This window comes from Cylas formicarius, unplaced genomic scaffold (genome assembly GCF_029955315.1).
Source record: "Cylas formicarius isolate icCylForm1 unplaced genomic scaffold, icCylForm1.1 PGA_scaffold_8__14_contigs__length_24414737, whole genome shotgun sequence".
Taxonomy (NCBI): Eukaryota; Metazoa; Arthropoda; class Insecta; order Coleoptera; family Brentidae; genus Cylas; species Cylas formicarius.
The window spans coordinates 24,356,360-24,369,601 of record NW_026844361.1 but is presented as its reverse complement, the minus strand read 5'-3'; the positions used below and the strand labels follow the sequence as shown (position 1 = coordinate 24,369,601).

Genomic DNA, 13,242 nt, shown 5'->3' with positions numbered 1-13,242 from the left:
GTAAGCAGGTACAGAGTAAAATCCGAGCCAGTTTCAGTCAAAATCTGAAGAAGAACATCCGCAATTTCGAACCAGCAAAAACCGACTCAGGAGGAATCCATAAGTTTTGTAAAAAGGAGAAATTAATTTGAAAACTATTTAAATTTTCAAATATTTTTTTTTTTCAAATGTCATAAACCTCTTCGTTTACGCCGCTGGAGCTAGCAATTTTGTTTTCAGTTATTCGTTGATGCAGTTTAGATGATATCTGTTATTGGTTAGTTTAGTTAGGTTGTTTCGGTTAGGAATCTGCATCTTATTTAAATTCTTCACCTTACATTCGCACCCTACACAAGGAAAATGGGCTAAAACAAACAAATCTGATACCACTGGCGCATAGACCAAAACCACACGAAAACCATAAGTTCTTATTTTATTCTTTCATTAATCATTAAAACGAAATCTCGGTTACTATCCAATTTCAATGAAAATTTCGGAAAACTCCGGATCAATCACGCGTGCTTTCGCGGAACAATCGCAGCGCAAATCACAGGGCGCCGCGACGCCGTTCCCCGCACGAGGCGCCTAATTACAGGGCCGGAGAAAGAAAAGTACACGTTACGAGGAAATAAATAATGCAAGTCGGAAAATCAGTGCCACGCAATCGGCAAGACCCGTATAAATGTTACACGACCTTGCAACTCGTTACAACTTTGCGTAGCGTCTTCAGCTGCCACTATGAACGCATCTCGAACCCATAGACCCTCCATACTCAACTTCTCGAAGTGTTTCATGATCGTCGCTGGTATCTGGAGGTTTCCCTTACACGATCCCCTCAAAATTTACCCCTACTATTCCGCCATCGTCCAATCGTACTTTGTCATCATCTGTATATCCCTGGCCGCTCGTTTCGCTCTAACTTTGGCCTCCGGAGTGTCGAACAAGAGTTCCGAGGAGATGTTCAAGCAAGCATCGTACATCATCACCGTGATAATCGTCGAATATGCAGCCATATTGTATCAAAGCGGCCCCTTGAAACGGATCTTGTCGTATATCATGGAAGAAGAACGCCAAATGCTGCAATGCACGGATCCTGAAGTGTCGCGAAACCATTTTGAGCAGCTCGGCTTCTGTCGCAAGTCCAACTTCATCATGTTCATATTCACGTGCGGTAGCGGCGCCTCCATAGCACTCGAGAACGTCTGGCGACAGCTTCAAGTGCACAAGTACAACGCTCGATTCAACACCACGCTACCTAGACCTCTGCCTTTGGAGTTGAGCTACGGAGGATGGGACGAGGAGAAACATTTCGCGTTACTTCTCATCGCCCATGACGTCTGGGTGGTTATTAGCATGTTCCTCATAGTGTCGACTAAAACCATAGTCTTTTCCTGCGTCATTTTCGTGCCATCGATATTGAAGAGGCTGAGGGTCAAACTGGGCAAGCTAGCAGAGTCGGGTCTGCGAGACCTAGTTCGCGAACACCAGGACGTTATCGGGTGAGCCTCTATTTCATGAATTCACCAACCCTCACCCAACTGATTTCAGTTTCGTAGAAAGACTAAACAACTCCCTGAAATATCTGGTGCTGCTTGAATATATTCTAAATTCTTTGAACGTGGCTACCGTGTCAGTGCAGTTCATAACGGTAAGCGATATGTGTTCAAGTTAGAAGCGAAGATTTAATTTTTGATTTGCAGTACGATCCGAAGATGCTGCCGGCACCTGCTTTTTATTTCAGCTTCCTAATAGCTCAGATCTTCATTTTGGGATGGAGCGCTAATGAAATAAGGGAGCAGGTAAATCCATCGAGCTGTGTAGAATACGTAATCAACGGATATCTTGCAGAGCCTAGCACTGTCGGATGCCTTGTACGACAGTCTTTGGTACGAGCAAAGCGAGACAGTGCGAAAGGTGTTGTTGGCTATGATGGTCCGCGCCCAAAAGCCGCTTGCGTTGACAATCGGTCCGTTTGAACCCATGACGACTCAATCTGCAGTTACCGTAACCACGAAGTGAAGCAAATCATCTTCCTCTAGTTGCATTTTGTCTTTTAGGTTATTAAAGCGTCGTATTCGTATGTCACTGTGATGATGAACAGTTACGAGTGATCTTTACATATTGGATGACGCTGTTCAAAAGTTTGTTGTACATATTTTGAATCAAGAGTCAGCGCTAATGACAGAAATAAAACTTGTTTGTTTGAATGATTGTGTTCTTAACGCCCTCAAAGGAATTACCACGAAGACCGTTTTCTTTCTCGATGGTTGAACTATCTCGTTTATTTTTGAAACCTTCAGAAATTATCACGAGTGCTCGTGGCTGATCGTCCAAGCCACCAAAACACTCCGATGTATTTGTCGAATAACAAACACCGCGGGTAAACAAAACACTCGTTATTATATCGACCATCCACTTGAACGCTCGCACCTAGAGCAATCTAATCCGAAACTAATTTAGTATCAATCAACATGCTGCGTGGAATCTTTTCCATTCTGACGGTTCTGTTGGCTGCATTCTGCCCTTGCAGCTTCCAAGCTGACATTGCCGACAAGTACTTTCCTCAATCCTTCAGATTCGGAGCTTCGACAGCCGCATACCAGATTGAAGGTGCTTGGAATGAGGATGGTAAAGGCGAAAATATGTGGGACCATTGGTTGCATGAAAACGCCGGCCATACAGACGACGGTCTCAACGGCGACGTCGCCTGCGACTCGTACCACAAGTGGCAGGAGGACGTACAACACTTGAAAGAGCTGGGAGTCCAAACCTACAGGTAATCTGCGATCTTGTGCTCGCACAGCTTAGCACTGGTTTCTTTGTAGGTTTTCATTATCATGGAGCAGAATATTACCAACCGGATATCCCGATACTATTAACCAGCTAGGTGTTGACTACTACCTCACCCTTATCAAGGTGAAGCGAAGGTCGATGCTGCCATCCTTTGTAGTCTGACACCATTATTGTTACAGACTTTGAAAGAGAACGGTATCGAGCCGATTGTCACCATATACCATTGGGACCTCCCGGAAGTCTTCAACGAACAGGGAGGGTGGTTGGTACCCGAAGTCTCCGACCATTATGAGAGTTACGCGAGGGTGTGCTTCCAACTCTTTGGAGAGCAGGTCAAATATTGGGTGACGGTAAACGAACCCAAGTCTACTTGCATGTGGGGCTACGGTACCGGCATCCAAGCACCGGGACTGACCTTGATCGGGGATGGAGTGTACACTTGCGCTCACAATATTTTACTCGCTCATGCCAAAGCATGGCATGTCTACGACACAGAGTTCAGAAGTCAACAAGGAGGTATCTATATTCCCAGAATAGCCATGGTATTAAGGGGTCTACATGTGAATTTGTCGCTATGGGGCTTATAAGTTTCATGATATGACGCAACCTAAAAATTCATTCTTTATAGTATTTTGCTTTTACGTCAGGAAAAGTCGGTATAGTTCTCGACCACACGTGGAGTGAACCGGCTAGCAATAGCCAACAGGACGCCGAAGCGGTGGAAAGGGAAAACGAATTCGGTGTAAGCGACTAAAACACGATGTAGACTGATTAAGTTTTAATTTATTCCTTTCAGCTTGGTTGGTATGCCAATCCCGTCTACTTAGGCAACTACCCCCAGGTGATGATCGACAGGATCGGAAATAGGAGCGTCCAGGAAGGTCTCTCCCAATCCCGATTGCCTCAATTCACTGACACACAAGTTGAGTTTATTAAAGGCACCTCTGACTTTTTCGGCCTCAACATGTAAGCACTCTCCTGACGATCGCGACCATTCTTGAAACCGGTATTCTAGGTACACCGGCTATATGGTGCAGTATACCGATGATTACCAGGCGAATCCCCCCACGTATTGGGGTGATAAAGGTGGTAACACATATAGCGACCCCTCGTGGCCGAAATCATCTCTGGACTGGCTGACCTCCTATCCGGAGGGCTTGAGAAAACTTCTCAATTACGTCAATGACAAATACAAACCACCAGAGATCATTGTTACGGAGAACGGGTGGACTGACGTCACAGGCACCTTGGACGACGACGACAGAGTATCGTACTACCAAGGCTACTTGAGTAACCTATTGCTAGCACTGGTCGAGGATGGCGTCAACGTCACGGGTTACACGTTGTGGAGTTTGCTGGATAACTTCGAATGGGGTTCGGGATACACGTAAGTGTAACTTATGATGAGGAAATCGTTACTGAGGTTACGTGTGGTTCTCAGGCAAAAGTTCGGCATAATCCATGTGGACTTCAATAGCCCGAACAGGACGAGGACGTGGAAAAAATCGGCCAAGTGGTATCAAAACGTTATCGCAACCAGATGTTTGGTCGATCAGTGTCAATAAAAACTTATTATTATTAAAAACGTTTCCAATATCTTTCATATGTTTTCTTTTCTTTTTACCACGGCACCTGGCATCTGTTTTGGTTTCCTATGCTCCAGCTTGTTATATATGATATTGAAGGGTCGCCAGATATTGTCATGTAACTAGTCCTATTTCCATAACCTTAATAACGTCAAAATTAGTGGATTTTCTTATATTTGTTAGTGCCACACGTTGTTATTTGGATCCTCTCCCAAAACCCTAGACACTTATACACCACCCTACAGTTTATGGTATCAAAGGTCTCCGCACCTTGCCAAATAATTGTTTGGTTTCAAGGTTTCGATGTGAGTTCTGGTTTCTCAGAGCATTAACACGTTTGTATTATGCATAAGTCACTATTTAGTAAATGTCAAAATTTCTATTCATCAATAACTTTTGAACAGGTGGCGCTACTGCGAATTATGCTTTTTTACTCACTAACTGCGAATTATGCTTTTTTACTCACTAACTGGGTAGTAGGGGTATTTGCCAGAGTTTATCTGATGGAATGTCAGTTATAATTTTTTGAGTATTCAACATTCTATTAGTCATCACGCTGAATATGATAAAGTGAGTCATAATACGATTAGATCAACACAATAAGCTGGACATTTTCAATAAACACATAAAATCCTTAGCCAGCAGCAGAGGCGTAACTATAAAAATGTAGACGGTCCCATAGAAACAAAACTACTACTTTAAAGCACACTGAACCTTTCACAATCAAAGGAGATTTTGCATAATGTCAATTTCGTTAAGTTTTATTGCCATTTTGAAAATGATATAAATTTGAGGACAAGGAAATGCCACAAAACTATCCGTGCCTTCGAAACTGTTTTCCCCGTTCACGCTACGTCTAGGTTTACCTAGAATGAAAAAACGTGCCGCTCAGCACTCGATGGAGATTCTATATCTAACGCTTACCAAGTACTAGAACAAACAACGTATAAGTTTCAATGGATTTCACAAAATCGTATATATACGCAGGTTATCATTTGGGCTTATTACCAACTAGACTGAACATTAATAATGCAACCCTACTTAGTGGTGGTCCTCTGCATAATATCGAGGTAAGCTTTTTTCGTATACTTTGAAGCACACTTAACGATGGTACTTTTAGCTCCAAAGCCGATATAAACAACAAATACTTCCCGGAATCTTTCCAATTCGGTGCTGCCGGAGCCGCGTACCAGATCGAGGGCGGCTGGAACGAAGATGGCAAAGGGGAGAGCATATGGGACCATTTTTTGCACTACAATAACCCTACAAGTACGTAAAAATTTGTCGCGCACACCACGAGTTATTTTTCTTATTACTCGAACAGGCAAAGTCATCGACGGCACCAATGGCGACGTAGCATGCGATTCGTACCACAATTGGCAAGAGGACGTGGATAATCTAAAGAAGCTCGGAGTCAAGCTCTACAGACTTTCCATTTCCTGGACAAGAATTCTACCGGACGGTACTCCATACCAAGTGAATCAGGAAGGAATCGATTACTATGTTAATCTGTTCAAGGTAGGTAGTAAAGTCTATATTAAATCGGTCTGTTGAATCACATTTCAGGCGCTCAAACAAAACGGAATCGAACCAGTGGTAACCCTCTATCATTGGGATTTGCCTCAGCACCTTAGCGACTTTGGAGGTTTTTTAAACCCCCAACTAGCTGATTATTTCGCTGCTTATGCCCGCATCTGTTTCGAGAACTTTGGCCCTTACGTCAAGTACTGGATGACCATCAACGAACCGACATCTACGTGTGGAATGGGCTACAGCATGGGGCTGTATGCACCGGGGTACACGTTAATCGACGGTGGTATGTACCAGTGCGCTTACGTTACATTGTTGGCTCATGCTAAAGCGTGGCACGTCTACAACGACGAGTTCAGAGCTCAGCAGGGAGGTAAGCACATGAATTTCGAGTGGAGTCAGACCCAGATGTTGATGGATTTTAGGGAAAGTTGCCCTAGGCCTGGTATGCAGCGCCCAGATGCCGTTGGATCCCAATAATCCCAAAGATCAGGAGGCGGCCGAAAGGAGCCATCTAATGGGTGTAGGTATCTACTAACACTCTATACTAGGATCCCGTTCTAAGTAATGCCCTTTTGTTTAAGTGTGCCTCTTTCGGTAATCCGGTATTCGTCGGAAACTGGCCCCAAGTGATGATCGATAGAATCGCTGCCAAAAGCAAAGAAGCCAATTACCCTTTCACGCGGCTCCCGGTGTTCACGCAGGAGGAGATCGATTTGATTAAGGGAACCAGCGACTTCTTACCACTTAACTAGTAAATCTCGCAAACCGTTGCTTTCAATTTTTACGTGCCCTTGTCCGTAGCTACTCTTCTTCGCTGGTTGAATACATAGACGAATTGGTAGGATTTCCGCCCAACGCGTGGTTCGATATCAGCGTCGTGACTTCCGCTAACAAATCCTGGCCTCAAGCTGCTTCCCCCTGGCTTACCTCCTACCCGGAGGGACTCAGAATCATTTTAAACCGGCTAAACAAGGATTACAATCCCAGTGAGTTCATAATCACTGAGAACGGCTGGTCCGACACAGGCGAGCTGGATGATCAGGGTCGCATCACCTACATTCAGGTAAGATTCAGCAGGAAATTTTTCGAACCGGAAGGAAGACTCGGTGGTGCAATTGCTTTTATTAGGCTCACATGAGCGCCATCTTGGACAGTATCTTAGAAGATGGCGTCAATGTTACTGGCTATACCGTCTGGAGTCTGATGGACAGCTTCGAATGGACGGCAGGGTACACGTAAGTCGGAGCTCTAGACGTTGTTTGATGAGTCTGAGTTTCATCGTTGTTTAGGGAAAAATTTGGGCTCATCAAGGTCGATTTCGACGACCCACAGAGGACCAGAACCTGGAAGAGTTCGGCAAAGTACTACCAAAACGTTATCGCCACCAGGTGCTTGTTGAATCAGTGCGAATGAGGATATTATTGAACACTTACTGGGGAAATATTTAACAAATTGTACTGTTCATATACATCATGTAAATAAATCCAACTATATACCTAGAACACATCTAGATAAAAGATCTTTTAATGTTATCTGAAAACGCAATAAAAAATAACTTCAAGGAATAATAAATATTCAAATATTAAATAAATAAAACTGAATCAAAAAAGATTTTCCAGTATGTTTTATCGAAATAAATCTCGTAAACCTGTTTAACTTAAAACTCATCACTCTATGATAATCTTCAAAAGATGGGAAAGGAACAAGAATGTTATGGCATGAAATAGGGAGATTATAGAATACCACAAGCACTCTCTATATTACTACAAAGACAAACCATCCGAGATTCAAATACAAACATCAGGAATTCAATTTTTGTTGATTATGAGTTGAATGAAATGCGAAATTAAATCATTCTCTTCTGGTCCCGCTAATAACTTATAACTATTAGTTTTGGTTAGTTGATGAATAATGGTGACTCACCGTGCTGATGTTTACTGTTGGAATTATATCTATATATTCTTTGCAAGATATAGCCCATTGGTAACTAAATGATAGGTCGAGCTGTAGACGATCACCAGTAACGCATTACTACCAGAGTCTCTTGCTTGATAGCACTGTCGGCAAATGAAAACTCCTTTGCTTATTGGGCTGATTTTTCATCTGATGGAATATCATTCATAGTTTATCGAGTGATCAAAATTAATCATGCTGTTAATAATCTTGCTGAATACAATAGATTGAATCACAATGCGATTAGATTTAGGCGATAAGCAATAAATTTGAAAATAATAAATGAATAAAAAAAATCATAACCGGCAGCATAGGCGTAACAATATAAAAACGTAGCTAGTAATAAGGAAGCAAAATTGATTATGGGCTAATGACATCTGAGCTGCTAATAGTAATTACCATTACCACAATTACATTTTCCAAAACTTTGTACAATCTGGGGACTTTCTTCCAGGTTAAATAGATATTGTACCCTTCAGCATGAACGAAGATGCTCGCATAATCCGAATGGCGTTACGTTTCATAAGCACATAATAAATGCGAAGGCAAGGCTAGTCAAAAAATGCGGTAATATCTTAAAGGGACATATTGACGATGTTTCCTAAAACTAGGGTACATTTGGATCGCTTTGATAAGTACTTCAAAAATATTTTCCTGGCAACGTCTAGGTTTACCTAAAATAAAAAACGACGAGACGCCAATCTCTCGATCGAGATTTCAGTTTCCAAGTGCTATAACAAGCAAACAACGTAGAATTTTCAATGAATCTGGCGAAATCATATATATATATGCTGATCATAATTGGAGTTTATTAGCGACTTGATTAAACCAGCCCACTGAATATTAATGATGAGGCGATACTGCTTAGTGGTGGTCCTCTGTTTAGTATCAAGGTAAACGCTTCTCATATATTTTTAACCATGCATCACGGTGATACTTTTAGCACCCAGGCCGACATAAACAACAAATACTTTCCCGAATCTTTTCAATTCGGTGCTGCCGGAGCGGCATATCAGATCGAGGGCGCCTGGAATGAAGATGGCAAAGGGGAAAGTATATGGGACCATTTCTTGCACTACAACAACCCTACGAGTAAGTCAAAACTTGTTACGCAAACCCCGAGTTATTTTTCTTATTACTCGAACAGGTAAAGTCGCCGACGGCACCAATGGTGATGTAGCTTGCGACTCATACCATAAGTGGCAAGAGGACGTGGATAATTTAAAAAAGCTTGGCGTCAGGATCTACAGGCTTTCCATTTCTTGGACAAGAATTCTACCGGACGGTACCCCGTACCGAGTGAATCAGGAAGGAGTCGATTACTATCTCAATCTGTTTAAGGTAAGCACAAAAGTCGGTGTTAATTCGTTCTGATGAATCACATTATAGGCGCTCAAACAAAACGGAATCGAACCATTGGTAACCCTCTATCATTGGGATTTGCCTCAGCACCTTAGCGACTTTGGAGGTTTTTTGAACCCCCAACTAGCTGATTATTTCGCCGCTTATGCCCGCATCTGTTTCGAGAACTTTGGCCCTTACGTCAAATACTGGATGACCATCAACGAACCCCAAACTACATGCGGGTCGGGCTACAGCTTGGGGGCGCACGCCCCAGGATACACACTGATCGACGGTGGCATGTACCAGTGCGCTTACGTTTCGTTGTTGGCTCATGCCAGAGCGTGGCACGTCTACAACGATGAGTTCAGGGCTCAGCAAGGAGGTGAGCACTTTATAGCCGCGTGGAGTCCAATCCCGACATTGAGGTTTTCAGGGAAAGTTGCCCTAGGCCTAGTATGCGGCCTTTCGATCCCGTTAGACCCCAATAACCCGAAGGACCAGGAGGCCGCAGAAAGGAACCATCTAATGGGTGTAGGTGTCAAATAATTTCTGTACTAGGCTTCATCCTAAGTAATGCCCTTTAATATAAGTGCGCCTCATATGGGAATCCGGTATACGTCGGAAACTGGCCCCAAGTGATGATCGATCGAATCGCCGCCAAAAGCAAAGAGGGCAACTATCCTTTCTCCCGACTTCCGCAGTTCACCCAGGAGGAGATCGACTTGATCAATGGAACCAGCGACTTCTTAGCCGTTAACTAGTAAATCTCGTTAATCGGGGTTTTAAGTTTTTAATCGGCCTTGTTCGTAGCTACTCCTCCGCGCTGGTTCAATACCTAGATGATTTTGTGGGATTCCCGCCCAACAATTTATTTGATCTCAACGTCCTGGCTTTCGCTAACCAATCATGGCCGCAAGCTGCTTCCATTTGGCTTACCTCCTATCCGGAGGGACTCAGAATCATTCTAAACCGGTTAAACAAAGATTACAATCCCGGCGAGATCATAATCACTGAGAACGGCTGGTCCGACACTGGAGAGCTGGACGATCAGGGTCGTATTACCTACATCCAGGTGAGATTCAGGTGGAAATTTCTCAAACCGGATTTGATGATGCAGCTGTGTTTATTAGGCACACTTGAGCGCCATACTGGATAGTATCTTGGAAGATGGCATCAACGTTACCGGCTACACGGTCTGGAGTCTGATGGACAGCTTTGAATGGTCGACAGGGTACACGTAAGTGACTGAACTTTGATGGTCGCCGATTAGGCACAACTTCTTTCTCAGGGAACCGTTTGGACTCATCAAAGTCGATTTCAACGACCCACAGAGGACCAGAACGTGGAAGAGTTCGGCAAAATACTACCAGAACGTTATCGCCACTAGATGTTTGTTAGATCAGTGCCAATGAGAATATTGTTTATCTATTACTGCGTAAATGTGTAGTAAATTAGAAAATGTAGTGCATAAAATTATAAATATAGTGTTACTGATATTATAAATTCATTCATTACTTCTTTAGAAACAAAAGAACCACTCATAATGAAACAGTTTAATCAAAATATTATTGCACACACGCAGCCAAAGACAAAGTGTGGCCCTAGAGGTTGGTATGGGATACACACATCAAGATGCTCCTGCATACTTTTCACTTGTGCATTCCCATCCGGGCTTTGATAGTCCTTGGTACAGGCACAGCTGCACAAGGGGGCTTTATCAGCAACTTTAACAGAACTTTTTCAGGCAAAACAGTAAATCGATGCTATTAACCATTTATTAGCTTTTTATGTCATTTATGCCAACTTGTTTTGTGACATTTTCACACCAACCGGTATGAACTTGTCGCCATGGTTAAAAAAAGTTTTGTTCAGATAACGCCAACCCTCTCCAAATAATCTACTGGACTAGATAATGAAAAAAAAAAACACTTTCTAAATGTGTTTTTAATTTGTTGTCGCTGTTTGAACGTATCCCGACGATGCTCACCTTACGAGTTTTTCTGCTATGTCTCACGTTTAACTGGTAAGTGAAAAACTTCCAATACACTTGGTTCCGAGTTTAGATTTTCATCTACATTTTAAAGGTGCCACGGCGCCGACTTATCCAACAAGTTCTTTCCTAAGAACTTCCAGTTCGGCCTTAGCACTTCTGCTTATCAAATCGAAGGAGGATGGAACGAAGGTGGCAAAGGGGAAAGCATGTGGGACCGTTACTTCCACGAAAACACATGTGAGCTTAGATAAATCGGATATTTCTTCTGATTCATAACCGCGTTTATCGTATTTCCAGCTAGGAGTCTGGATGGATACAACGGCGACGTCACTTGCGACTCCTACCATAGGTGGGAGGAAGACGTGCAGATACTCAAAGACATCGGCGTAGACGTCTACAGGTTGACCGCTCAACTCTACGTCACAGAGCGACTGCTAAACACTTTGGCTTTTCAGATTCTCAATCGCGTGGACCAGGATATTACCTGATGGTACCACCAAACACATTAACCAGGAAGGAGTGAATTATTACCTAAATTTAATAAAGGTGCTAGTATTTCCAAGATCTGATAGAAACCCAATTGCTTCCTTTCCAGGCCCTAAGAGACAACAACATAGAGCCACTGCCTACCTTGTACCATTGGGACCTTCCCCAGCACTTAAGCGAACTGGGCGGCTGGCTGAATCCCCAGATAGCCACCTACTTTGGCGATTACGCGAGGATTTGCTACCAAATGTTCGGCGAACACGTTAAAAGATGGCTCACCATCAACGAGCCCAAATCCACCTGTCTTATAGGCTACGGGAGTATTAACAACGCCCCCGGATTGGAACTGATAGGTGATGGCATATACCAGTGCGCATACGTGCAACTTCTCGCGCACGCCAAAGCTTACCGCATCTATGACGAAGAATTTAGGAATTCGCAAGGAGGTAACGAAAGCTCCCAACTCAATCCTCGCCGTCTGGCACGTTTAATTTCAGGAGTGGTCAGTATCGCTCTGGATCATCCGTGGAGTGAACCTTACAGTGACTCGCCATTGGATGTAGAAGCGGCCAATATCGAGAATCAGTTCGGCGTAAGTAATCTGCCATAGTACACACAACAACAGAAAATATTGAAAGAATTGACAATTTAGCTTGGTTGGTACGCCCACCCGATATATCATGGCAATTGGCCCCAGCCTATGATAGAGCGCATAGGAAATCGAAGTCTTCTCGAGGGTTACACCTTCTCCCGCTTACCAGTTCTGAGTAATGAAGATGTGGAGTACATCAAAGGCACTCACGACTATTTCGCCATAAACATGTAAGTAACGTCTACATATTAAGGCTCGACGTCTTTATGATAACAATTAGCTATACTGGTTACTATACGCAACACATTGACGACTATGGCGTGGGCGAGCCCAGTTACTGGCTGGATAAGGGCAACAACGTCTTCAGCGACCCCTCGTGGCCGAAATCGTCTTCTGACTGGCTTACTTCTTACCCGGAAGCTATGAGGAAACTTCTCAACTGGATCAAGGTGGAGTACAATCCCGCAGAGGTGATGGTTACTGAAAATGGGTGGCCGGACAGCACCGGAACCTTAGAGGATCAAGAGAGGATCACCTACATGCAGGTTTGATGCTTATCATCGTTTATACAAATTGGTGATGTTTCCTTTGCAGGGTTACTTAAGCAATCTACTGGATGCTATCGACGATGGAGTCAACGTAATCGGTTACTTGCACTGGAGTCTGCTCGATGTCCTTGAATGGAATGCGGGTCATACGTAAGTTCAAATATGGTGCGAGCTGCGGGGTAGTTTTTTGTTTTTCTTAAAGGCAAAGGTTGGGGTTAGTCCATGTGGATTTTGAGAGCGCGAACCTGACAAGAACTTGGAAAAATTCGGCGTACTGGTATCAGAATCTGTTGACTACCAGGTGTTTGGTGGATAATTGCCAGTAGTACCCTTGCCCAATAAACGAATCGTTGGTGATTTTGTTGTTTTATTTTTGTGTGCGTCAGAGTGTCGAAAGCGTTGCGTAAGACGCCATTGTCTTTTCGAGTGGTTGAT

At 43.5% G+C, this 13,242-nt stretch overlaps 5 protein-coding genes across 5 annotated transcripts; all 5 read left to right on the top strand.

Annotated features, from left to right (window-relative positions):
- Positions 1-3: 3 nt before the first annotated feature.
- On the top strand, positions 4-2,164 carry LOC132705854 (odorant receptor Or2-like). The gene is made up of 5 exons (XM_060676781.1): positions 4-1,478; positions 1,528-1,627; positions 1,680-1,778; positions 1,828-1,983; positions 2,037-2,164. Exons 1-5 carry the CDS (start codon positions 718-720, stop codon positions 2,088-2,090), a joined length of 1,170 nt encoding a protein of 389 aa, XP_060532764.1. The 5' UTR covers positions 4-717; the 3' UTR covers positions 2,091-2,164.
- Positions 2,165-2,371: 207 nt separating this feature from the next.
- LOC132705850 (myrosinase 1-like) lies at positions 2,372-4,361 on the top strand. The gene is made up of 7 exons (XM_060676777.1): positions 2,372-2,755; positions 2,805-2,895; positions 2,952-3,288; positions 3,420-3,514; positions 3,569-3,738; positions 3,788-4,159; positions 4,214-4,361. Exons 1-7 carry the CDS (start codon positions 2,451-2,453, stop codon positions 4,335-4,337), a joined length of 1,494 nt encoding a protein of 497 aa, XP_060532760.1. The 5' UTR covers positions 2,372-2,450; the 3' UTR covers positions 4,338-4,361.
- Positions 4,362-5,210: 849 nt separating this feature from the next.
- Positions 5,211-7,388, top strand: LOC132705852 (myrosinase 1-like). The gene is made up of 9 exons (XM_060676779.1): positions 5,211-5,428; positions 5,479-5,627; positions 5,683-5,876; positions 5,925-6,261; positions 6,314-6,411; positions 6,473-6,642; positions 6,693-6,954; positions 7,020-7,126; positions 7,181-7,388. Exons 1-9 carry the CDS (start codon positions 5,388-5,390, stop codon positions 7,302-7,304), a joined length of 1,482 nt encoding a protein of 493 aa, XP_060532762.1. The 5' UTR covers positions 5,211-5,387; the 3' UTR covers positions 7,305-7,388.
- A 1,211-nt stretch (positions 7,389-8,599) lies between these two features.
- LOC132705851 (myrosinase 1-like) lies at positions 8,600-10,672 on the top strand. The gene is made up of 9 exons (XM_060676778.1): positions 8,600-8,737; positions 8,788-8,936; positions 8,992-9,185; positions 9,234-9,570; positions 9,622-9,719; positions 9,779-9,948; positions 9,999-10,260; positions 10,319-10,425; positions 10,477-10,672. The coding sequence occupies exons 1-9, from the start codon at positions 8,691-8,693 to the stop codon at positions 10,598-10,600; spliced, it is 1,488 nt and encodes a 495-aa protein (XP_060532761.1). The 5' UTR covers positions 8,600-8,690; the 3' UTR covers positions 10,601-10,672.
- Positions 10,673-11,121: 449 nt separating this feature from the next.
- Positions 11,122-13,158, top strand: LOC132705853 (myrosinase 1-like). Its single transcript, XM_060676780.1, has 10 exons — positions 11,122-11,211; positions 11,273-11,418; positions 11,479-11,581; positions 11,637-11,727; positions 11,777-12,113; positions 12,165-12,259; positions 12,320-12,489; positions 12,540-12,804; positions 12,854-12,957; positions 13,010-13,158. The coding sequence occupies exons 1-10, from the start codon at positions 11,168-11,170 to the stop codon at positions 13,131-13,133; spliced, it is 1,479 nt and encodes a 492-aa protein (XP_060532763.1). The 5' UTR covers positions 11,122-11,167; the 3' UTR covers positions 13,134-13,158.
- Positions 13,159-13,242: the final 84 nt, after the last annotated feature.

What these genes read in the sequence shown, in the direction of transcription:
- LOC132705854 (XM_060676781.1), top strand. Translation starts at nt 718, where the DNA reads ATGAACGCATCTCGAACCCATAGACCCTCCATACTCAACTTCTCGAAG. An exon ending in GAACACCAGGACGTTATCGG is followed by an intron (nt 1,479 to 1,527) that starts GTGAGCCTCTAT and finishes AACTGATTTCAG; the next exon opens with TTTCGTAGAAAGACTAAACA. An exon ending in CTAATGAAATAAGGGAGCAG is followed by an intron (nt 1,779 to 1,827) that starts GTAAATCCATCG and finishes GATATCTTGCAG; the next exon opens with AGCCTAGCACTGTCGGATGC.
- LOC132705850 (XM_060676777.1), top strand. Translation starts at nt 2,451, where the DNA reads ATGCTGCGTGGAATCTTTTCCATTCTGACGGTTCTGTTGGCTGCATTC. An exon ending in AAAGGGAAAACGAATTCGGT is followed by an intron (nt 3,515 to 3,568) that starts GTAAGCGACTAA and finishes TATTCCTTTCAG; the next exon opens with CTTGGTTGGTATGCCAATCC. An exon ending in GAATGGGGTTCGGGATACAC is followed by an intron (nt 4,160 to 4,213) that starts GTAAGTGTAACT and finishes TGTGGTTCTCAG; the next exon opens with GCAAAAGTTCGGCATAATCC.
- LOC132705852 (XM_060676779.1), top strand. Translation starts at nt 5,388, where the DNA reads ATGCAACCCTACTTAGTGGTGGTCCTCTGCATAATATCGAG. An exon ending in GTTCAGAGCTCAGCAGGGAG is followed by an intron (nt 6,262 to 6,313) that starts GTAAGCACATGA and finishes GATGGATTTTAG; the next exon opens with GGAAAGTTGCCCTAGGCCTG. An exon ending in GAATGGACGGCAGGGTACAC is followed by an intron (nt 7,127 to 7,180) that starts GTAAGTCGGAGC and finishes ATCGTTGTTTAG; the next exon opens with GGAAAAATTTGGGCTCATCA.
- LOC132705851 (XM_060676778.1), top strand. Translation starts at nt 8,691, where the DNA reads ATGATGAGGCGATACTGCTTAGTGGTGGTCCTCTGTTTAGTATCAAG. An exon ending in ACTATCTCAATCTGTTTAAG is followed by an intron (nt 9,186 to 9,233) that starts GTAAGCACAAAA and finishes ATCACATTATAG; the next exon opens with GCGCTCAAACAAAACGGAAT. An exon ending in GACTTCTTAGCCGTTAACTA is followed by an intron (nt 9,949 to 9,998) that starts GTAAATCTCGTT and finishes CCTTGTTCGTAG; the next exon opens with CTACTCCTCCGCGCTGGTTC.
- LOC132705853 (XM_060676780.1), top strand. Translation starts at nt 11,168, where the DNA reads ATGCTCACCTTACGAGTTTTTCTGCTATGTCTCACGTTTAACTG. An exon ending in CTATGTCTCACGTTTAACTG is followed by an intron (nt 11,212 to 11,272) that starts GTAAGTGAAAAA and finishes TACATTTTAAAG; the next exon opens with GTGCCACGGCGCCGACTTAT. An exon ending in ATTTAGGAATTCGCAAGGAG is followed by an intron (nt 12,114 to 12,164) that starts GTAACGAAAGCT and finishes GTTTAATTTCAG; the next exon opens with GAGTGGTCAGTATCGCTCTG.